This window comes from Dermacentor albipictus, chromosome 1 (assembly GCF_038994185.2).
Source record: "Dermacentor albipictus isolate Rhodes 1998 colony chromosome 1, USDA_Dalb.pri_finalv2, whole genome shotgun sequence".
NCBI classification, from domain to species: Eukaryota; Metazoa; Arthropoda; class Arachnida; order Ixodida; family Ixodidae; genus Dermacentor; species Dermacentor albipictus.
The window spans coordinates 268,836,380-268,861,956 of record NC_091821.1 but is presented as its reverse complement, the minus strand read 5'-3'; the positions used below and the strand labels follow the sequence as shown (position 1 = coordinate 268,861,956).

The 25,577-nt window shown below is 43.4% G+C and overlaps 1 protein-coding gene across 10 annotated transcripts in view; it reads left to right on the top strand.

The window, feature by feature from the left end:
• Nucleotides 1-25,577, top strand: part of DIP2 (disco-interacting protein 2) — a 349,848-nt gene that overhangs the window by 277,463 nt on the left and 46,808 nt on the right. For 9 of the 10 annotated variants that reach the window (XM_070531319.1, XM_065449303.1, XM_065449311.1 and 6 more), the window contains 4 exons: nt 706-804; nt 6,386-6,518; nt 15,744-15,937; nt 25,321-25,486. In XM_070531319.1, coding sequence (XP_070387420.1) covers nt 706-804; nt 6,386-6,518; nt 15,744-15,937; nt 25,321-25,486 — 592 coding nt within the window. The remainder of the gene's footprint in view (nt 1-705; nt 805-6,385; nt 6,519-15,743; nt 15,938-25,320; nt 25,487-25,577) is intronic. The other variant, XM_065449284.1, reaches the window with a different exon arrangement.

Genomic DNA, 25,577 nt, shown 5'->3' with positions numbered 1-25,577 from the left:
TCGACGCGGTGAAAATTTTGAAGTGACCGAAGTGACTGAAAATTTTGAAGCAGAAGCTTCAAAATGTCGTCAGGTCATCTCGCTTTCCTCGTCAGCGCACGCTGGTGATGGCGACGGTTGCAATGGCGGGCTTGGCATCAGCTTGACGTGTAGTGGAAGAAAGGCGATCATAGTTATGGACACCAAGAAACAGGAACTGCAGAGGGTACCCGTTGGTGGAAGATTGTGCTTGGGAGAGGGCAGGCCGGAAGAGGGCAGCTTTGTAGGAGCAGCGACGTCGAAACTGGCAGCGAGGAGGAGAGGAGTTGACATCAAGGCGCGTTGTTTGGACTGGTGTCCAAACAGCTTTGCCCGTTAATAGGCGGTCATCGGTCATGGGGTTTGGTACTTTTGTGGCCTGTTCTGTGCCTGCATGAGGCTAATTCGTCGGCAGTACTAACTTGACACTGAATGCGCAAAAGGGTCACCGCCGCTGAGCGGCGGCAATGCCTCTGCTCGCCGCTTCGCTCTAAGTGGGTCAAGCTCTTTGTGTGCTTCGAATACAGTAATGTGACTTAAAATGCATGTGTTTGGGTCGGGACTGGAAGAAATTTCGTTATAAGGAAGGATTACTGTATGTTTTAGCACGTGTGAACTTTTGATGGCATTGCATACGAAATTGTAAATGAAAATGAAAGAAAGGTGTCTTTCTTATTCTTTTTTCAGAGCTTTCAATGGATGAGCAGAGTCCTTCAGGCTGTGGACAGTATTCACCAGGTTGGAATCTACTGCCTGGCTTTAGTGCCACCAAACTACCTACCAAAGGTAATTTGCCTTTCTGCTTCAGTGCAGTATACAAGCAGGTTTATCCTTAGAAGTGTTCGTGCATTTAAAGGAAGGTATAGTATTTCAAAATGGTGTATCATATAGAACGAGGTCAGTATAGTGTTGCAGCATGCTTTCTGCCATATTTAAGCTGTGTGCAAAGGGTTTTCAAGCTGATGCCAACATGTCCATGAAATGCAAGAGTAGTTATGCCCTTTACGATGTAATGTACAGAGTTTTATATTTGTATGTCCACAAATCCCTCTTAATGGCTGAATTAACCTGGAATAGTTCCCCCACCACTGCTTTCCCAAAGCCTCGCAGTTGTGGACAGCTGTGTGCACCTAGTTCTTTAGCAACAGCCAGCCTGCCTTCAGAGAATGTATTGCTTCTGTCCTTATGTGAGTGCATGCAATAACATGAGTTTGTATCATCTTACTTGCTGTAGAGGCATTCAGGTTGGCCACAACTTTCCTCTTGAAGGCTATTGGTAAGCCCTGTGAGCTCCAGCTTTGGTTATTGGGATAAGAGAGAGGAGATGAGGGAAGAAGGGGGATGTGTAGGGAGAAAAACAACAAATAAAATAAAGAAAGTGTGGGGATAAGTGTACAGGACTGTCACTGCGATGCAAGCATGGAACATTTGATGTTTGCTGTGCAGCAAGAGACCTATTATAATGATGCCATAACACTTTAGACAAAACACGTCATGGTTGTACAAATTGTACAAATTGTATGCACCAGTGGGCAGTGTGTGCTGGCATGGCTCTTCCTGACAAAAATACACTGACAGTGGTCCCTTCCTTCATCTGCTTTACAGGCACACTTTATCATAAAATTGTATACATCTCACCAGAGTAACTATCTTTTTATTAAGAGGCAATACATTAATGCGCACGATAAAATACTGGTGCATTTGTTACGTTATTCCTTTTAGTGTGAATAGCATTCTTGGCATTGTCTAAAAAAATGGACCTAACCTTGCTCACAGCACTATTCAATGAAAAAAAAAAAGCGCTTTGAAATTTTTCTGAATTAATTTTCGTCTCTAAAGAATGTTATTTGCATACTTTGATATTTATCGTAGTTGAACTGAAACAGGTGCCAGGCATACAAATCATTGAAAGGCAAGGTAGCAGCTTCATATGGTTAGGGTTGAACTTGCTCACCTTGCTACCAGTAACAGTTTGGCATGCACCTTTGTAACAAAAGCATTTGCTTGGACAGATATTAAAAGAATCTTGAATCTGTGTCTAACATTGAAGTGACTACTCAAGCACACCTTGAAAAATCAGCCCTGAATTGCAAACTGCTTCTAAAGAAGCAGCTTCTACAGTTGATGCAGCAATATTGTATGGTTAGCTTTGGTTTCATACACATTTAGGAGAAAGGAAAAAGAAGTAATTTTATTGTGTTTTATGCTGCCAGCAGGCAGAAAGCTTGTCAAGTACACTTTTGCTTGGCCTTTGCAAACAAGTATAATAATATCTGCTTGATTATTCATTCAGCAATGCATTTTTTGTTCACATAATATGCAATTCAAGGATCCTCATGATGCAGAAATGGGTGGTGTTCTTGCAAACTGTGCATTTCCAATACTAAACAACTTTATTGGGGTGACATGAGTGGTTTACATTGATTTCTGTGAGCACATAAACTTGCCACTAATTCTTAGTCACTGACTGTTTAAAACAGTGAATGACATCCGTCGAATGTGGTTTATTGATACAACTGCCAAGATGGCGCTTGCGTGTGCCTTCGCCTCACATGTTCTCGACTTCTTTCTCTACAGTTTTCAACACACTCCCGCAGCCACGTTGCACTTATACGCTTCTAAAAAGTAGAGACACTTCGCAGGACATCGGACCTGCTCATCGACAGTACTATCAGGAAGGACCGCGCAACACCCTCCCTTCCTTTAAACGCCTTAACGACATGGCCAATCTTCCATGTTTGAAGCGGCATGTTTATGGCCTCAACGACAAGATCGCCGGGCTGTTAGTTTGAAGACAGTGTTGGCTTGCTGTATTGAGCAAAGTGTAGGAACAGGAAGTGTCCCTTCTTCCTCCGTTTCCAAAGCCCTCGAAGAAGCTTTTCTGGATACCAGACTCACCGTCGGGGCAGCTGCATGAGCCGGCCCAGCTGCATGTAGCAGTCCTTCTCAGCGATAAATTGCCAGCTTTACTCGAAACCATCCGAGCAGTGCATCCCTGGTAATGTTTGGTCTCCTCACTGCAGTGGCAGTAGGAGGAGTGGTGATGATTGTGCTGCGGCAATTTCTGTGTCTGTTACACTGTGTGCACAGTGTAACTGGGAAGAACGTACTTCTAATCACAGAAGTCGGCTTGTATCTGACGACTGGCCTTTGACGCAAGATCTGCGTACTTTGTGCGCTGGGTGCTTTAGCCTCGTGTAAGTCTATAAGGGTGGATGAGCGGTTCAGAAACTGGTTTCTTGGGCATCCTCGTGGACTGTGACCTCTGTATCTGTTGTGACTCAGGTGGCCTCGCTCTTTTCGAAGGATGTTCTCTGTCATGGTCACTGGTCCCTTGACAGTTTTCGTTGAGCCTACTCTCTTGCTTAGTGAAAACGCTGTTTCCAAAGATGGTCGATTTCATTGTAGGCCTGTAGTTGTTCTCGAGAACTGTGAACGAGTGGTCCACTTTAGTGTATTGTGTTGGCGACTCATTCATATGTCGCATGTCATCATGGTAGATGGACAGGTTGGGCCTAATTTCGAACACGGGCTGGAACGAGGCTGACTGGGGTCGTCGACGTTGTTTTCCCGGTGATAGAAGGCCAGCTTCTGTTGTGATTTTCTGAGTCTAGATACATGTTGAGTGGCATGGTCACATTGATTATACAGTGCAAAGCAGGGTAGTCGTTCGATACAGATCCGGCAGCCAGCACTAATGCTGAAGGTACTGGCAGTGGTAGACAAGGTTGGCGTCGCCCGTGTCTTGCGGAGGTATTTTTCGGTAAGCACCTTGTATGGGAGGCCTGGCTCTGTTCTCTGCTCCACTTGCACCTGCAGGAACTTCATGACCTTTCATACCACCTCTTGCCACAACATCAAGAGTAGACCCATCGTTGGCCTCAATCTCCTTCATGCGTTGACGGTAGAGTATGGCAATGTCTTCGGGGAGTGATCGCATAAGTACATGATGAAGTATGATTGCATATTCTGACGCTGGAACCATGTAGCTGTCGAAGCAACTTGTATGAAAGTGCACCTCTTCGTAGAGTTCTCGCAACTGCGATACCTGAGAAGAGCGATCAATGGGCGTGATGACAAGCAAACTGTCAATGTGGTCATCAATGAGGGCAGTACGACATCTGAACCTCTCTCGGAGTGCTTTCACCATTACTGTGTAGTTCGCTTCTACCAGGTGCACACCTTCGGTTACACACTTCGCAGTTCCAGTTAAGTGTAATTTTAAATAGAAAAACTCTATGTTGGGCAGCTCGCGGTTATTGTGAATCGTGGCCTCAAAATGTTCCCAGAAGTTCTGCCAGTCGTGAAGTTCATCAGAGAAAACAGGTGCCTGTAGTTTCAGGAGGGCAATTCATTGTATCGGTGCTCAGGAACTTGCTTGAGTAGAAACGCCTTGGGTGGAGGGTTTGATCACAACGCTCTGTGTCGCGCTGTCTCCAGCCCTTGCATCAGAATTCAAAAGGAAGCAGACACAGCTCATAGTGTTTTGGACCTTGTTGTGGTACTCCAGAGCTCACAGTGGCACCCGCCTCATACTCGTCACCGTCGCATGAGGTCGGTGATCTTGTTGATCGCTACAAGCACCGAGTCCTTGTCCTGCAGGTCATTCAAAATAAATTGCCGGTCAGAGAGTCAAGCACGCATTGCTCGTAGTACTTCGGTGGCGGATGAGATGAGCCTTGTAGCAGCGGCTCAAAGTATGCCTCTTCTGTGTCGCAGTCAATCCAACATCGGTGCAGGATGCCAGTCTGCTCCCGGGTCTCACGGCACAAAAAAAAAAAAAAGACAGAGACTTAGATTGTCGGATACAGTTTATTGATCCAACTGCCTGAATGACACCAGCATGAGCCTTCGCCTCATGCGTTCTTGACTTCTTTCTTTACAGTTTTCAACACTGACCAACTATTAACTGCTTGCCAACAAAAGCAGCTGTGCAGAACAGGGACAACTGGTGTTTTGATGTTTGGAAAATGTTTGATTCATACAGCTTAACTGTGATGTCTGGAAGACCTTTGTTTAATCAAAACATACCTGCACAGTTTTCTGTTGGTTCAAACAAGCCTGGCAACAGAATGAACTACACTCGAAGTTCGTTATAACGAAGTTAAAGGGGAAGCTGAAATTACTTTATATTCATTACTTTGTTGTACCAACTATTGGTATGCACAACTTTGAACATACAAAGAAGACTACAGCTCCGTAGCCTGCCAGAATGCTATGCGATGCAATGAAAATTCAATGAAATAACAATAAAAGGCTCTCTAGCGTATGCAACGCAAGATGTTGCAACCATCGAGGAAGGAAAAGACTAGGAGGGAGCATCATGTAACAATCTTGAAGGCTATTCAGAAAAAATTTAGGGGACTGAGATGATGGGAAATAGGCACTCACGTGATAGGCAAGCGGTAGTTTAAGTTGGCTTGCTTTGGTTGCGTCTGCTGTGGGGGTTTCAGAATATGTGCACATAGTAGGCGTGACAAATGCACGCTGAGGTTAGTGAAGGAATTCAAGCATGTGAGGCAGTCAAGTCTGTGTTATGTCAGTCAGAAAATGCACCGAACCACCACACATTATGTTGATGCAGCTTTTCGCTGGCTCGTGCCTAGTTCACACAATCTTGGAGGTCACACCTTAAGCGCATCGTGCTGCACCGCAGTGAGAGAGAGAAGTCGAGACACTGGTATTTAGCATGCCGTGCTCAGGATCGTCAATACGTGGCACAGTGCAGCTAGGCGGAGCCTTTGAGATGGCGATCTTGAAGATTGCACCTAGCTTTGGCAGCCACATGCCACAAAGAGAGAGAGAAAGATATAATAAGCAAGAAGTGCTGCTTGTGCACGGCCACCATGCGCACGACTACGTACGGTGGTGACCACGCACTGAACGCGGGGCCGTGATGGCATATGTGATGTTGGAATTTTGAACTACTGTGCCAAACCAATGCGGAAAGGGATATGCTCGGTGCGCAGCGGTCGATATTTTTGGTTTCAGAGACAAATTTCATTATATCTCTTGGCAGAACAATTTTAGTTCGTTAAAACATGGTTTTGTCATATCCTATCTCATTATAACGAGGTTAAAGTGTAAATGTCACTTGGAAAGCTGAAAGATGGCCATGCCCAAGGAGTGTGGCTGTTTCTAAAAGAAGAAAAATAAAAGAAAAAAGAAACTGTGCAAGGCATCCATATTTTGGTCACCGTTATACATTGCCTCTATAAAGTGTGTGGCAGCCTGATGTTAAAGTCTAAAGTCAGTATGTCCTATAATTTACTGACTATACAGTTAGATTTTTCTGTTGTTGGTGATGTATTAATGAACCTGATGGATGACATGCTCATGCTGTCTGGTGTCTTGGAATATTTTACAGACGCCACTTGGTGGCATCCACCTGCCTGAAACCAAGAGGCGTTTCCTTGAAGGCAGCCTGCACCCAGCTAATGTGCTCATGTGCCCACACACATGTGTCACCAACCTACCGAAGCCCCGTGAAGTGCACCCAGGTAAATGATATTTCTGCATCATGGCAGCTATTAATTGCTTGTGCCAGGCTTTGCATGCACAGCTTTTATACTCCCTATGGGATGGCTTCGTTTGCGTGGTTTATGGTGCTCTGCTTATCTCAGCTGCTCTCTCTAGCTGTGGCTCACTGTAGTTACCCCATTTGGCTCAGTAGCTTCTTTTTTGACCTGGCAAATTAGGGAACATTTGAATCCTCTAAGGATTGTGTCCTGCCTCTGTCTGTGATAATTCAGTGGAACATTGATGCACTGTTGGCATCTAGGGAGACCATCATCTTATGCTCCTTTTCTTACCCATTTCTGCTAGGCCAGGAAGACGTTAGGTTATTTGCCTATTCCCTCTGCATTCCCTAAAAGTGTTCCTCGATCCTTACTTCACATTATCTATCACTTAGCACCACTCTCTAAGAACACGGTAGCATTTTGTCTTGTGACTAGGTGTGTGCTCTTTGCTGTTAACACTGGTGTTTCACCTTTTGTAGTAACAGATTGTCTCATGTGTCTGCCTCATATCCATCTGTGAAAGTAAGCGTGTGTGCACTCTTGTTTTTCTGATCCTTGTGAAACTGACAACGTATCTTTATTTGTCATGCACTCCAGCGGACCTGTCACAAGATTCTCCAAGTAATGTTGTCCCCCTTTCTTCCACACATTGTGTTGCATGGAATGGCTTGGCTCGTTTTATATTCCTTTGTTTCCACTTGATTTTGTTGCTTGTGTGTGCGTGCATCTGTGTGAGTGTGTGTGTGTATGAAAGCCATATCTCAATACTATCATCTGCACATTGTTGTCTTTACAAGTTTTCATAACTATCATGCTGGGTGCTGTTAGTGTGTTTTCATGGCTGTTGGTGCTGTCCGTGACAGGCAACATTGGCAGGTAACATCTGATTGTATGATATTATTTTTGTGTGGAAAGACTCAGACGAGAGAGGCTATTTACAAGCTATTTACACTGGAGCCAGACAGCCAGGCTGACACTCGCTTGCGCCAAGGGCCCAGCCCCACTTCATCGTTCTCGCGGCGACCCATCTCTTGAGCATCTCTCGATGATATTGCAATACCAACCGCCCCGGCAGCAAAAGGGTCGTCAGAGTGCTGTTAAATATCGAAGGCGCGTAGAGAGTTGTAGGGCGTGGAGAGTTGTAGGGCTTGAGTCGGGCGACGTGGACAATGTCACTGGTTGTCATAGCGGAGGACGTAGTGGGTGTGGCTAGAACGATTTCATAGGTGACATCGGTCACCTAGCGGAGCACGCGATATGGGCCTGTGTAACAGGAAAGCAGTTTTTCACAAAGGCAAACTTTAGGCGATGGTGACCAAAGCAACACTAGGGTTCCAGGCACAAAATGGACATCACAGTGACTGAGGTCGTAGCGTTGCTTCTGTTTGTGTTGAGACACTTGTAGACGAGTGCGCGCAAGTTGGCGGGCATGGTCAGCATGGGCAATTACATAACGAGCATAATCACCAGTTGAAGCTGTGGTGGACGGAAGCACAATGTCCAGTGGCAGCGTCGTTTCTTGGACATACAAGAGGTAAGATGAGGAAAAGCCAGCAGTTTCGAGATGGGAACAGTTGTACTCAAAGGTAATGTAAGGTGGAGCCAGGTCCCAGTCACGGTGGTCGTCTGAAACGTATTTCGATAGCATGTTTGTAAGGGTGTGGTTCAAACGCTCAGTGAGGCCGTTCGTTTCAGGGTGGTAGGAGGTGGTGAATTTATGCTGTATTGAGCAGGCACACATGATGTCGTCAATGACTTTGGCCAAAAACTTACGGCCACGGTCTGTTAGCAATTGACGCAGAGCACCATGCATCAAAATGATATCACGTAGAAGGAAGTCTGCAACATCACTTGAGCAACTGATTGGAAGAGCGCGGGTTGCGGCTTAACGGGTTGGCGTAGTTCACCACAACTGCAACTCGCTTGTTTCCTGATGTAGATTCCGGAAATGGGCCGAGAAGGTCTAAGCCGACACGATAGAAGGGCTCGGCAGGGATGTCGAGCGGCTGCAAGTAATCAGTGGGGAGCTGGGAAGGCTTCTTGCGTCATTGGCAAAGTTCATAAGCGGCGATGTAATGTCGTACGGAACGGGCAAGGCCCGGCCAGAAAAAATGGCGATGTACACGGTCATAGGTTCGAGATACGCCGAGGTGTCCTGCTGTTGGTGCGTCGTGAAGCTCTTCTAGAACAGTTGATTGGAGGTGTTTAGGTATTACAAGTAGGAACTCAGAGCCGTCCAGATGAAGGTAACGATGGTACAGAGTACCATCGCAGAGGACGAAGAGGCGTAGAGTAGCATCGGCCAGAGAGTGTTCAAAACGGTCGATGAGTGCTCTGATATAGGTGTCACGACGTTTCTCGTCGACGAAATGAAGCAACTGTGATACAGAGAATACGCAAGCAGCACTGGCAATATTGGAGGAGTCAGCGTCATCAACAGGATCACGCGACAAGCGCGAGCGAGTGTCGGCCTGGCTGTCTGGCTCCAGTGTAGATAGCCTGTAAATAGGCTCTCTCTTCTGTGTCTCTCCGCACGTAACAATATGATTTGTAACATCTATTGGCATGGCAACATCTGATTTCTATTGAGATAAAGATTATATTTATGGCTTACAGTATTCGTGTGCATTTACATTACCAGTCTTTATTCTCCTGCATTAAAAGGTGTTGCTTACATTTTTTTTTCTCTACCAGCGAACTGTACTTTAGATCTTGTAAAAAACCTTACCTAATGGCCTTTTTATCACTTAGGCCAATGCTTCTCAAAGTTTTCCATCTTCATGGCACACCAAAATTAAATTTAAAAATTAAATTATGGGGCTTTACATGCCAAAACCACGTTCCGAACTTGAGGCACTCCATAGTGTGGAACTCCAGAATAATTTATACCAGCTGGGGTTCCTTAACATGCACCTAAATCTAAGTACACGGGTGTTTTTGCACTTTGCCCCCATCGAGATGTGGCCACCATGGCTGGGATTCGATCCTGTGACCTTGTGCTTAGCAGCCCAACACCATAGCCACTAAGCAACTGGGCGGACATGACACACCAAATTCTGAAACACTGCATCGTAATGCTAAAAGGGCCCAGACGGGGTGACGAACTCCTCGTGCACGGCGAGGTATAACTCCCGTGAGCCGTGCCCGAAGGGACGGGCAGGTCATCTCCATAGCCGGACTCAGTCGTACTTTTCCTATTGACTCGCGTCCGTCGCGGCTTTATGAACAGTAGATGTAAAACTGGAAGGGCTGAAATGGCTCTAATGAACCGGTGCTAGACCACTGTCATGTATGCACTTTTTAGGATGATTGAAATCCACGAGGTGTTATTAGGTGTCATCCATATGCTTGCGTAAATCAGCCAATTAGACACGTGAATTTCAATAGTGTTGTGTTTTAGTGCTCATTGAAAACAAGTATGTGAATGGGGTGGGGTATAAATTAATTTATCGAGACTTACTACACTGAACATGCAAATTGAAGCCTCCATTTGCTCTAGTAAGAGTGTAGGAAGGAGCGAGGACATGTATATTATCTGGTAATGTGGGAAAGAAGCTTGGTATAAGTTACAACTTCAAAGAATAGGAGGACCATCATCTATTTTAGTAGAATGCTTTGGGTCATCAAGTATGAAGGGATACTGTCACATTTTATCATACACGTGGCATTTATTTTAGCAAATGTGTATGTGTAAATATGCTGCAGGTATGTGTTCATGCCACACTGTATAGTGTCAAACAACATGCAAATGAACAAACTGATTATTGCTACGATTTTCTGTGTGTCAGTCCAGGTATACAGAGGTTCATAGGCAAATCCTATGGACCTTGCTGTAAGAGCACAATGAGAATGACTAATTTGACATACTAGCAAAAATTTGAGTGGGTTGTGCCAACGTTTATATTGCATGAGGACCAAACATCCATACATTTTCATTTAGCAGCAGTATTAAAAAAAAAAAATCCAGGGATGGCCAGTCCTGGTGGCTAATTTAGTTTCCTGTTAGAGAAATATTCATTGTTTCTATACGAAAGCCTTCTGTGCATCTTAATGTCGAACTGCAACTTGTATTTTGCCTTCATTAACATCTCAATAGAGAAGCAAGCTTTGGATGAGTATGCCATAAAAAAAGAATAAAGTTCTTATGGCTGTATGCACCTAAGAGTACATATGGTTTTTGCCCAGGTGCAATGGTATCACTGGAAAGTGATGTAGCATTAATATATATCTTGACCAATTTGGTTGCCCATTCTGGCTGTTAGATAGAATGTGCAGAGCAGTCTAAGAGCTGCGATTTTCTTCACTGAACCGAAGCTCTCTGCTTGGTTGTGTGTTCTGAACAAATGGCAATGTTTTATTTCTTGAATATATTAGATATCTCTATTAATTGCAAAGAAGTTTTTACACATTTCAGAATAGCAGGTTGGGCATGACACCATTTGCTGCCCTTGTTTTCAAGTTCACTCGCCAGTTCTGGGGGGCTATTGTGTAAGAGTCCACCTAGTGGACTGTCCATTTCATCCGCTGCTGATTGGATGCAGCTGTGCGAGCGAGGAGTATACGAGTGGCCCTAGCCAATCGGGAACGGCCGAAATGGACAGTCCACTAGGTGGACACTTACAGAATACCTCCCCATCATTCTTCACTAATAGGTTCCCTTGGTGGTCGTGACCAACAGTGTGAAAAAGACTGGCTGAAACTGTTACAGAGTTAATGCAGTAAAGATGACTTTGGAGGTGCATATTTGTAAAGGTATCAGAAATTGTTAGATGCAAATAATACAACTTTGTGGTAATTACAGCTAAGTCATTATTCTGTGCCTACGTAGTTTCGAGGACTGCCTGCATTCAAATGATACCAGTGTACATTGCCTGTAAGAGCACCACTGTAGGCTCTATTATTGTTTTCAAGGGCTATACTAAGGATCTGTGATGTTGCTTTAAGCCTGTTTATGTAGAAATAGCTGTGGACTTTCTTGACGAGGAATGTGGTTATATAATAGTTTTGCAGTCATGGCAAAAAATGATGGTCATTTACAGACCCAACATACTTAATCAGTGAAGGCACACAAATCATGCAAACCACACGTGCACAAAGCAGTTTTATTCAGAAGTATTCACATCTCAGGAGGCCAGACTAAAAAAGTGGAGCTGATTGCTTGTGCAGCTGCTCATTGCTTGTTTCATGGCAGTGCTTTTGGCAGCATGATCCCTCCCGCTTCAATATATTCAGTACTACAGAAATGTGCTGAATAAAATAATGAACAATGGCTATTGACTTGTTCATGCCAAAACCTTTACAGCAGCTTGATTTGTGCAGCATATTTTGCTGATTATGGTTGTGAACGCTTTATTCGCAAGTTACTTTTAATGCAAGTGCCATCTATGCATTGTTATGCCACGAAACAGTGTAGCATTTCTTTCTTTTTTTTTTCACAACTTGTAATCTTGCTTCTGAATAAATTAGCAGCTTGCTAGGTACCTGCACAGCATATAAGTATTTATTTGAGTTCTTACTTTGTCTCTATCATCATAGAGAGCAAGCGCTACAGTTGGCACTGTGCAGCTGAAGGGACGAGTACACTAAGTTGTAGTCTTGTCCTAAAAAATTTATTTAAAAAAATCTAGAGCAAGACTTTTAACTTGGAAATTCTAAAGCTTTTCCTAAATACATCTATTTCTTTATTCATCTGGGCTCTGGAAAGGGGCTACATTGTACCAACAGCTAATTCTTGGATTGTTACTAGGCTTACCTGAAGCACTCATTATTTATGTGAGGCAATGAAAAGGTATGTGCTGACAGCACCTGGAGCCCTATTCATTTGCAGCTTGTTTCGTTTCTTGTTTGTACCTTTTACCTCAACATTAAAGAGAAAAAGAAGAAGAGTTCTGGGGTTTTAGGTGCCAAAACTGACGCACACCATAGTGGGACACCAAGTTTGACCACTTAAGGTTCTTTAATGTGCACCCAAACTTAAGTACACGAGCGTTTTCGCATTTTGCCCCCCATCAAAATGCAGCCGCCGTGGCTGGGATCAAACCAACGACCTCAAGCTCGGCAATGCAACACCATTGCCACTAAGCTACTGTGGTGGGTCGTTTACTTCAATATTCCTATTTATTAAAATAGGATACACATAATGTGAACAGTGGTGACAACCACTACATGAATTATTATTCCATACATAGTAGCCTAATTAGAAGTAGTTCAGAGAACCAGGCTCTGAGCTAAGATAGTATGATCATAATTTTCTGTATAGATGCTTGTATAGATGTATAGTTTCTGTTTAAACTTGCTTTCATTTCTAATATTTTCTGCATGTGCATATGTATGTGAGTGTGCATGCTGGTGTGCTTCTCCTTTTTTCTTCCTTATCTGGCTTCTTATGGCTAGTGGCTTTGCATTTTTTGTCTTAGTAGCAAAGACTGTGTGAAAAAAAAAAAGTAAACTTGGCATGTGCTTTACTGACATAAAAATTGGCTTTTTTCAGGCCAGTTCACAGTTCAGCTTGCTTTGACATTAAAATAACCATTTAAGAGAAGGGTGCTCGACAAGAGGCTTACATAGCACTATGAGTGATTTTATTGGATGTAGCTCCATGGAGATTTTGCAGTATGCACAATTGGCTTCATTTTTATGAAGATAGGATATGGTCACCTTCACTGCAGCTGTGGCAACTTATGAATCTCTGTGGAAACAGAGCACCATCTTATATGTCACTGGGTGTGTTGCTGAGTAAGCATGAGTGATGTGAAAGGATTGTGTGATGTGTGGTTCATGAAGACAAAGAAGGAAATGGGACTAGCACTTATCTTGCTTCCTTGTTTCTCTCATGAATGTGTCCTCTTGCTGTCATAGCGTAAATTATGAGGTGCGTTCACACTCTAAAGAACTTTTACACCATTTGTAGCTTATCTTGTCCACAAACAGTAATTGTCATCTAACTTGCTTGCACTTCCTTTCATTGTCTTTGCGCCCCTATTACTTTCCTGTCAGGAATGCTGTGTCATCCTGGTGATGGCATGCCGTTTAGGACATGAAAGTACTAGGTGTGCAGCGTTAAAATAAATTTTTAAGGAAGTATCAAATTTTTTATCCCTCAATTTTGAAAAGTATCAAACCATCAATGAAGGACATTAAATTAAATGTGTGCAGATTGTAAAACAAACATGAGGTTTCTTTTTTTGCTTTATCTTTTTTCTTCTCTCATTCTTTTTAAGCTTTTGCTGGAAATTAGATATGAATAGGAAAAATTTGAAAGGTTGTTTGAGGGTATCTTTCCATATTCCTGTGTTCTGGGTCCTAAGGGTTGAAGCAGGAAGGGACATATGTAACCATAGGTACACCAAAATTTTGCATGTGTAATTTACACTTCAAAATACAAAACATACATTTCAGTAGCTTTGCATTGTTCTAATAATTGTGCAGGGTTACTTTTATAAAGAATCGAGCATTGTTGTAAGTGATGATTCGCATACAATTCGCATACAATTTTTGTTATGATTGTGATTTCTCAGGTACAGTGAAACCTCGTTAAACCGTAGTCGGCCGGAGCTCGGAAAAAGTACGTACTAAACGGTAGTACTGTTTAAGCGAAATAGCATGAGATCGCCCACTTACCTGTCGATAACGGAACTCAGAGAGAGTGTGATGAAAGGGGAAAAAACATGCAGTATTTATTCACTTCGCGGGACGTAAGTGTTATTTTCGTTTGATGTCGCGGCGGCCTAGCACGACGACAGCGGCCTCAAACTTACTGAAGCTGCGTGCCAGCTTCTCAGCCAGCCCCCCTCTTCTCGGCAAACACTCGCACGGCACGACAGATTCCTCGTTGGCGTTACGTATTCTCCGTGCACGCGCGCAGTAGTGCTGCATAAGTCCCGTGGCACCTTTTTCATTGCCGGGTGCCGGAGTTCGGAAAACTTTTCGTTTGGAATAGTTACGTTATCGCGCCCCTGTTCTTGCGACGATCGCATTCACGAGGCTGACGTAACGCGCAGCTTCTGCCACTGTCGGGCCTGAACAGCCCGTGCTGTCGATTTCCATGTCGTCCTCATCACTGTCGCTAGTTGACACTTCGGCAACAACAGCGGCAACGATGGTGAATAGTCGAACCTCGTAGCCGACATCTCTTCGCGGTCGCAGCAGCGCTGCCGAGCAACTTCGCATTCCAAATGCCACACACTGTAGTCAACAGCAGATCCATGTCGCAGGCCAGCGCCGACTTCTTCGTGTCACGTTCGGTAGCACGGACGATGTCTAATTTTTCTTCTATGCTGAGCACCCGGCGTCTTTTTTATCCTAGCTTTGACATGACGCGAGTCCTCGCTTGCACGACGCCACAACCAACGCCTCATTTATTTCCACAACGCTCTCTGGCATGGCGTCCATGCGGCGTCGAAATGATGTTGATGTTGATGCGGCTTCACATGCAAACGCACGGGGCGCTTGGAGGCCGTTGTACCGATCTCCGAGGCTTGTTGTTCTGCCGGGCCGCCCGATGGAGACGACGCACCGCCATGTTTGCGCGACGAAAAGTGGAAACGCTACGTTTTAACCGATGCGTACGCAATAAGCTGGTACGGTTAATGCGGATACAAAATACATTATGTTCAATGGCCTCTGAGTCGGGGAATTGACTTTACTACTTTTAAACCGAAACTACTGTTTAAGCGGGTACGGTTTAACGAGGTTTTACTGTAGTTGATTACTTAGTTCTGTTTTTGCACCCACCTACCAGGAGTTAGAAGATGTAATGAAGTTACCTAATAATTTGTAGAATTAATGGCATAAAAAAAATAATGCAAGTGTCTCTTATACAGTATTGATGGCACAAATAGATTTTTTATGTACTTTTAAAATGTTGTGTTGAATACTTTTAATAGCTTGAGGTTTTTTTTTTCATTTTGTTTACTTGTCTCTTCTAGATATGATTAAAATGTTTCATACACAATTTGTCAGCTGGCAAATTGTTTATAGTGCTTTGTTATTTGTATAACTTGTCTGCTGACTTTTCTCAACAACTAGTCTGTTGCTTCTGCAGTAGTCTTTGCAACTTGAAATGTGCTATCGTGTAGATTTTGGTTGTGATTTATGCCTGCTCAGCTGTGAACTGGCCTCTGGTTTGGGTGCTGAGTATGTGGTGGCTGTTTTAGTGGGTGCAGTGTGTTTGCATGGGAGGTGGTAAGGGCTGTTCCCTTCCAGAAGTGGGCCCGGCATCTGTGATGGTGGGCAACATGGTGCAAGGGGTGCGACTCGCTGTGGCCCAAGGACGGGATATTGGCATCATTGACGAGGACAGCGATACAGCCCGCAAGTACCAGTTCATCTCTGAGATCCTGCGTTGGAGAGCCACTACCACAGCTGACCATGCTGTCTTCACTCTGCTCAATGCCAAGGTGCGATGCTCCTCTCCTGCCTTGTTCACACAGGAGCTGTCACAGCAGCTGCAGTCTGAACTGTTTCATACTGAGTAGGCAACATAGCAAAAGCTGTGCAATTATTAGTACTATCAATGAAGTCTGTGACTCCACATGTTTCATGATGAACTGGCTTGGATGAGCTATGCCGTCTATAGAATAATGTCTTCATATATTATAGCTATAATGCATGGAGTTATTAGTGTGCTAAGTCATGTTTTTACGTCTTTTTTGCTTCCAATATTTTAAGCCCTCTGTTTTGGTTGAGAATACGGTTGGCAAGAATTTTAGTTCAGAATGCATTAATAGTGTAAGTGAAATCAAATAGATATTTTTGTTTTTGACACGTAGTTATGTGGTTTTCTCTTAATTTAATCTCACCTACGATTCTGAACACCATTCGTAGATGCCTTCAAAACTGTCGTTTAAGCTAGTTTATCTTTGTGGGACACCACCTTCGAAATATGATATAGTCATTTGTGAATAATCTGATGTGGACACTCAGGTCTATGGCTGAAGTTATATTGTTAACTTACATTAATAGAATAGAATGCGGCCAAGTGCACTACGTTAGAGAATGCCTTATGTAACATACAACAGCATAGAGCAGAAGCCATTTATTTCCTTCTAGCTAAGTATTAACCTTATTCAGTTCAATATCAATATGAAATTTGGAAGGCTATAGTTCCTAAGTGTTTTGAGAAGCTTGGCTATCGGAACAAGGTAAGAAGCTTTGCTGAAATCAAATAATAATAAATCAATCTTACCTGAAGAATTCAACACCAATGCCATTTTGTGGATAATAATTGTCACCAACATATTATAGTTGATAACCACTTATGGAAACAGTGCAGAATTTCTGAAACATAAATTGTTAGTTTCAAAAAACTATTTGATTGAAGTGCTTGATAATTAGGAAGTTTAGTGCTCCCGAGAAGCTTGTGTGCATAGTGTCAACTTCAGTGGACAACAGAATTTTTGGGAGCTGCCCTAAAAGGTGCCACCAACCACTGTTTTTCCCTAACTTGGCTTCAGGGATAGTGTCATCTTGCTCCGGCTGGTAAGTCGCATGCGTCCCCTCACTTTACTTATAACTCTCGTGACATTGTGGTTTACTGCATTTAATTGTCTACACAAGATAGAAGAAACCTTTGGAGGCAAGACGTGTAAATATTGTGGCAGTGTGAAACCAATTTATATCTATGGAAAATATCTTCTAAATTGTCCACTGTAGTGGACACCATGCATGACAAGAACACGTGGGAGCATTTTCTGTGTAGTGTAGTCCTTGCTCCTTTCACTTTTAGTTGGATTGTTTGTTATATTTGCCTCCTATTTTCATGTAGTATGACTTTGTTTATTAAATTATCCAGCTGGATAATAGGAAGAAACAATCGAATGAGTTACCAGTAGCTCCTGCCGCAGCAAAATGAAGGCCATCTGTCAAAGCTAGTTTAGCTGCCACCAGATGCGTTATGGCAATGTCAGTCATTCTTCACATCAGAAATGATGTGCAGAACAAGAATGTAAAATATTGTTTGGCAAGTACAAATTGACATAAAACTGCACAGAATGCAAGGTATCAAGGGTGCAGCCAGGGGAGCACACCCTATACCCAGCCCCAAATTCCTGCACATCAGGATACGTAGCATAAAGTGATGTGTGACAACACTTGCCTGCCCAGCCACCCCCTCCCCAAAATATAAATTCCTGGCTATGCCACTACAAGGTATACTTTCACATTACTAGCAAAAGTGATAGCTTTTTGGGGGGGGAGTAACGTGTGCTGCATGCGAAGTTTTATATTCAAGCTTCTGTTTGTTAATGTGGTGGTAGGAACTTCGCCTGCTTGAACAAAAAACAGTCAGCACTTACACTCACTGGAGCTAGTGCGCATTGTCCACTGTAGTGGACACTCTGTATCTTGTGAGATAAACATTTGAAAGCACACAAAGATGTCTTGTCACCCATATGCTGATGCATATACAGGTAAAGAAATGAACTCGATGCCGTCAACTCATGTCATTTATGTCATTCATGACAATTATGCGATGACATGCATGTCATGTCATTCAGTTGACGCATGTCCTGTGATTTCATTCGTGTCATGGATATCCTGATTACATAAATTGTTAAAAATGGACCTGACATGAATGACAGTCATGTCATGACATGAATGATGTGACATGCATGGCATGACATCAATATTATAAATGAGTAGGCTTGTGGGAATATTCAATATTTTCGAATAGCTGAACAAATAATGTGCTATTCGATTTTTGCTTCGATTCGAATTTTGTTATTAAGAAATTTCGAAGTATTCGGCTCGAACGAATAGCCACACGCGGCAGGGAGAAGGCGTTTTCGGAAGTTTCGGTTTTGGATTCAATAATACTTTTCCCAATCCAATCCAAACCAAGCCAGGAAAACAGAACTATACTCGGAACAAAGGCGTACAAAAACGCATCTCGTCGGCTTGGTAGTATGGTCGATTGCATTTAGTGGGCGACTCTGTCTCTGCCGCAGCGGCAGAGACAGAGTCCGTACTCTTGGGACAAAGGAACGACAACACAGTAGTGCAAACAATCACAAGGGCATTTATTGCACCTTTCATAGATCAATGCCTGCTAGCCGAGTTGCTATCCACAAAACATGCCGATGGGCGTGCGACAAATTTAGAAGTCCGACTCACCGCAACCGGAAGCAAGCGAATATGTTCGCCCCATGCTGGATCCCAACGCCTGGTCGTTTGCGCGTACTGTCACGCGAACGGTGGCGCATTCCAAGGCGGCCACGTGAGACGGTCTCGCAGAAGCGTGGGTCGGCGCACGCGCAGCACGGCACGTCCGTCCCGCTTGCTGTCCCAAATCCCAGAGGAAGCGCGCCTTCCGCTCCCGCACCCAAGTAACCTCGCAGCGGCACGACACTCGCGCCATCTCTCGCACCGCGCTTGTACCACTCCGACCGCCGCGGGCACCAGGCCACGCGAGCCGTGCGGGAAAACATCATATCAGGGGATGCGTGAGAGTCGCGCATCCCCACACAGTTGATCAACATGGTACAGCAACAAGTGAGAACAGCACCTGCTCTGCAGACCCATCAGGGGACTCTGTGTGGAGTGCTTTTACACTTCAGTTCGCGTGCACATCATCAAGCTGTACAATCTCGGATGAGGTTGCTGGTTACTTGAAGGCCCCCCTTCTTTCCCGGTCCGAAGACCCCCTTGTGTGGTGGAAAAGCAAGGGCAGCCACCTTTACCCAGTCCTGGTTGCAGCTGCCTGTATGTATCTTTCGATACCAGCCACCCAGACAAGAAGTGAAAGGCTTTTTTCGACTGCAGGAGCCATTGTAAGCTGTAGAAGAGAGCACTTCAAATCCCAGCATGTGGAACAGCTAGTGTTATTGCACGAAAACTTGTAGATTTTCGTAAATAATCAAGTGTACTTTCCTTGAATAAATCCCAGACCTTAGCCCTCTGCCTCTTTTTTTTCTTTACTTGCTGCTATTCGAAGTATTCGCTTCGAAATTATTTGAGAAGAATTACTATTCGCTTCGAATCCGCTTTGAATCCAAAAAGCACTATTCGCACAAGATGTCATGAGATAGCAATCGCCACCCGCTTGCGGGTCGCCGCCACGCCCCCGGCCGCAGTCACCCTGCGTGAGATACTTCGCACCGACTTATCATACTTTGGCGGTTCTTCTAGCCAATATTCACAGCCAGCTGCCGAAGAAAGACGCTGTTGAAGCCTTCCTAAATAAAAGCAGTACTAACATAGCAATATTTACTGAGTCCTGGCTAACTTCTGATATCTCAAATGATGAGTTGCTACACGATGTGCAATCTTTCACGGTGTACAGGCACGACAGAGTGGGGCGGAGGGGTGGCGGTGTGCTTGTTTTCGTGAGGTCGAGTGTGCCCTCTTTCTGTGTCTTACCAATCAGTAATCATGAGATTGTTGCTCTGAAATTAACACTGCCTTCCAGTGCAGTCATTTTAATTGCATGCTATCGTGCCCCGGATGCTGACATCCTACTGGATCTTCAGGCCCGCTATCCCCGTGCGAGGTGCTTACTTTGTGGCGATTTCAACTTCCCTGACATTAACTGGCTTGACCTATCGATGCACAGTGGCCAATCGAAAGTTTATTAATTTAGTTCTTACCTTCAATCTTACACAAATAGTTAACATGCCAACCCGCCAAAACAATACTCTTGACCTTGTTCTTGCTTCGAACCCTGAATCCATTCAGTCATTATCATGCATTCCCGGTTTCAGCGATCATTGCTCCTTATTGTTCAAACTGTCTGTACCCATCCCTACTCGTCAACCATCTGTCAAATATATCCAAGACTATAAGAAGGCTGACATTCAGAATATTATCATCGAGCTGGACAAGTTTTTTTCATTACTTCCGCATGTCCTCCACTTCCAGAACAGTAAATGAAAATCGGCTGGTTTTCAAACTAAAATTGTTATCACTCGTTGACCGATATGTACACCTTGTTTGCATTCGAAGCGATGCCAGCAGACCCTGGTTTTCTAATGCCCTCAGAAAACTCTCAAATAAAAAGAAACGACTCTTCCAGGCAGCAAAACATTCGGCTAGCACTTTGCGTTGGGAAAGGTATTTCTCTTGTCTTCGCGATTACACAAAACTTTTGCGATGCTCATAAAGAAAATTTTATCATCTGGATTTACAGGACATTATTCGCTCCAATCCAAAAAAATTCTGGAAACTTTTAACTCCCGCCACTAAATCATCACATAATATCTCATTGGTTAACAATAACGGTTCTGAAGTTCCACCAGACAAACGCAGTGATGTAATGAATTCTTACTTTTCCTCAGTTTTTACTAATGAACCGACCTTAGATATCCTTCCCCTATCTAAGTTTCTGTTTTCATAGATGCCGCCCATTATCATCATTACACATGGTATCATAAAACTTATTGAAAGCCTTTAAGTTTCAAGCGCCACTGGACCAGATAATATATCGTCTAAGATACTGAAATGCACCAAGGACATATCAAGCCAGTTTCTGCAAATAATATTCGTGCAATCGATTGCTACCGGCTCAATTCCAGACGACTGGAAGCTGAGCAAGGTAGTACCGGTTTTTAAAGCAGGTAACCGTTCTGATCCTTCTAACTACCGACCGATTTCACTAAAATGCATTGCTTGCAAACTACTGGAGCATATAATATATTCACAAGTTGCATCTCACCTTGAATCCAACAGCTTCTTTTTTCCCAACCAGCACGGCTTCAGACCCGGTTACTCATGCGAAACCCAACTTTTCCATTTCACAACCGATCTTCTCCTAAATTTAGATTCCTCATTTCAGACGGACGTCATATATCTCGACTTCTCGAATGCTTTCGATCGTGTACCCCATCAGCGCCTTTTAGCCAAACTTTCATGCTTGTGTCTTGATCCGCTGATATTAACATGGATTCTTTGTTTTCTATCCGGTCGTTGTCAATTCACTGTTATCGATAATGATCATTTGCCTGCAACTGAAGTTCTTTCTGGTGTCCCGCAGGGCTCGGTGCTCGGCCCACTTTTGTTTTTAATCTTCATAAACGATCTTCTTTCCAACATTTCATCGTGCATTCGTCTTTTTGCAGATGACTGCGTCTTGTACCACCGCATAACCACTTCCAATGATCAGTTATTGCTTCAAAATGACTTAGACAGAATTGAAGACTGGTGTTCAACATGGCTAATGAAGCTGAATATATCAAAGTGCAAATACATGCAGGTAACAAGCAAGCCCACTAACCTCAGCTACCCATATTCGTTGTACTCAACCACCCTTTCCCAAATTGAATCTTACCGTTATCTTGGAATTCGCATCACCAGCAAATCCACTTGGTCCGAGCACATCACGAAGATCGCAGCTAATGCATCGAAATCACTTGGGTTCATCAGACAGCACCTCAGCTTCTCCCCTCCCTCTATTCGCAGTCTAGCCTACAAAACTTTTGTCCGAACCAAAGTAGAATTTGGCTCCCCAATTTGGAATCCACATCAGGCTTACCTAATCGATAGCCTAGAAGCCATTCAAAACCGTGCAGCCCGACATATTTCATCTGACTACAACACCCACTCCAGTGTTTCCAATATAAAATTATCGCTTGACATCGACCCTCTGACGCACAGACGAAAAATCGCCTGTTTGTCATTATTTTATAAGTTATACTTCTGTTTTCCTTCGCTTTGGGACTCTCTTCTGCTTCCACCTCTCCGAACATCACGCCGTCTTTTCAACTTCATGAGCATTCTATGTCTGCACAGCTCCCCTAACCCATTGATAAGTCATTTCTGCCTCTTGCAATTGAAGAATGGAATTCATTACCAGACCATATTGTAATAAAAAGCGATCCATATAAGTTCCGGCAGTTGCTGACATCCTATTTGAAAACACGATGTGAAAATTCTTGCCTGCTTCTGTTTGCCTCTGTTTACTTACTGTTGCTATTTTTTTTATACTTGTTAATGCTTATTTAAAGTGTTTTTTGTACTTTTTCTTCTGTATATATCCTGCTGATCACTGATTGTGACAATGTTTGACAGTGGTCTACGTTGTTGTGTTCATTGTTCCGCCCCCCGTTATGTAATGCCCCTTCCAGGGGTCTTTAAGGACCAATAAATGATGATGATGATGATCATTAATGGAGTGAATGTCATGACACGCATTTGCTTAACTTCATATATTCTGGATATGCTTGTTTTGACATGCATGTCATAACTTGATTGGCATGAATGTCATGAATGTCATGAATGCATATCATGGCATGCCTGTATGTCAAGCCATTACATGATTCCCATGAATGTCATGACATCGTGACAAAAATTCTATAAATTCATGTCATGCATGCATGCATGCACAGCATTACATTGTTACCATGACAAGAAGTTATGCCAGCCCCAGTGGACCAAGTTGTCTACTAACTTGGGTCGATGACTGACTCGTATTCATGATACCATGATGGTCATTGCATCGTTATTCCAGTTTTGTAATCATACTCTTGCCTCTGATTGTTGCATACTACCTGCGCTCCAGCAGGGTGGCATGCATAAGAAGATCTAAGTTTCCATGTTCCAATGTTCCATGTTCCAAGTTTCCATGTTCTAAGTTCCCAATGTTTTGCTGCAGAGATCCATGATCTCTGCAGCAGAACATTGGGTGGGAGTTGCATCCATTCAAACAATGATAGGAAAGTTAGTTTTTCACAAGCGCTGGTTTCCGAACGCCAGGCAGCAGCACGCCACCTCCTCATTTCTCCTGAAGCTCGTACCGGACTTTCATTGCCCTTCTCCTCTTACCAGGCCACTTAATCAGACATCGAGACCTGCTCTTTTCTGGTGCACATTGTGTCCGAGTATGACAAAGCTGCCATGAATTCCACTATGACAGTGTCATCACAGCTTGGCCAAGACGAGCAGTGCACCACGCCACTTGTCCGAATGGCTATAAATGGGCCTGCAGGTTGTGCTCCAGTTTCACTGTCAAGTCATCCGTCTGTGTCCTCCAAGTGATACCACATGCTGCCATCACTAAGCATTTAGTTTTTGCATTCCTTACCTGTCTTGTGCCTCGATGCTGCTCTTTCACATGAATTTGATCGTTCAAAGAACTCATGCAATCATCGTTACCCTCATCATCTTCTTGCTGTCATCACACACAAACTCATGTTAATTCTAGTTCACTGTACTCGCATCACACACACAAAACCTGGTAACGCATTCTGGAACCCCAAACAATGCTGCATAGCCAGCTGCCTGCAAAATTCTTTGCATAATATAGATTCCTACAGTGCGTGGGATCTGCACAATTTTTTCCTAGTCGGTTTTGCTATCAGTAAACCTGTGACAATAAAATTATCATTAGCATAGCTCTTATAAGAATTTGGTCATCCAAAATTTCACCATTCAGCTAGATTAAGTCGAGGATGAACTTACAACTGCTCAAATGCATTAGCCATTTAAGATAAATAATTTGAAGCTAATTTTCGTAGCTTTGTATGCGTGTAGCTGCACCAATCGCTCCTTATCAAGAGGCTTCCAATATGGAAACTTGTATGGTAAACATAAGGTCACCTTACATTGCCCTAATGTGAAACATTTGGTGCAGATAAAAAAAGACACCCTGTATACTATAGCTGCGACATATGAAGTTAATGTTATGTTCAGTCACATATTGTTCTGTATGTTTTGTTGGCCATGTGTGATGCGCTATTTTTTAGTCACAAGTGTAGGTAGTGTGAAAAATGACTCCAGCTTCCACAATGGTGCCTGCTAAGTGTGAAACTGAGTACAGCCGTGATGTAGTCTATATGTTTGTGAGCAGCAACAATTTCACTGGTTAAGTGATCTGTTATTCTGGTGCACTATTCACAGGTCCTGCTATAAATTAAGTTTAACAGATCAGGTAAAAGCAGAATAAGAGAATTGTGAGGAAAAGGCCTGCTTATGTCCTTTAGCATGTAGCACTGCACTTCAATTTATCAGCCTTATCTAGGATATGCAGGATATTTTACAGCGATCCTGTATATAGCTACCCTCCGTTGGTGGTCGATGTCCATCCATCTACGCGTCGTGTTGACACGAAAATATTTCCGTCTCTAGTTTCTCATGAATGCTCTGTAGCTCTCAATCTCATGTAAGTATCTTGGAAAATATCATACTGAAATTGGGCACTATGACGACTCTTATCATTACGACGAGTTTCATTTACCTTTAATAATAGATATCACAGAAAATATCATACTGAAATTGGCCATTATGAAAAATTATCATTACGCCGAGTTTCAGTTACTTTTCATAATCACGTAGTTTATTGTGAAGTTGTAAATATTGTGGAATTCCCGTCTGCCATGCAGTGGTACTTGCACACGTCACTGCTTCATAAAAGAATAAGAATGACTTGTTCAGTAGTCAAAATATGTATTCGTTGTTTGTGTCCTTCAATAATAATAATAATAATAATAATAATAATAATAAATACCTATATATATACATAGATGTGTCAATTGAGGTAAAACAGCTTCACTGCTTATCCTTCTTCACAGAGTAAAAGGGCTGATGATTTTTTTTTTTCCCATGACGTACATCTAGGTTCTTCCAGATTGTAATCAGTGGCAGGCAGTCCTAATGAGATGCTATGTCTGTGAAAAAAAAAAAGTTCCTGAGAAAAGGACAGTAGGCATTAGTGTGAGCCTTAGGCACCCTTGAGTAATGTCTCTTTTTCAGCTTACACAGCTGGGTTAAAAGCTCCTTTTCTTGGAAGTTGATTTGCTCAGCCAGTTCACATCACAGTTTCATTGTTTCACCTTAACTCATTTTCAAATTTCAGGGCAACACTGCATCTAGTTTGACCTGCTCTCAACTGCACAAGCGAGCTGAGCGGGTAGGATGTCTGCTGCTTGAAAAGGGAAAATTGAACACGGGAGATCATGTGGCACTTATATACCCGCCTGGTATCGATCTCATCTGTGCATTCTATGGGTGCCTTTACGTTGGTAAGACAATCTACAGACTGAACCATGAAGTGAGAAGGGCAAAAATCCCAATGCAGCTGGTAAAGCAGTTCAACTAATGTTGAGCAGTACC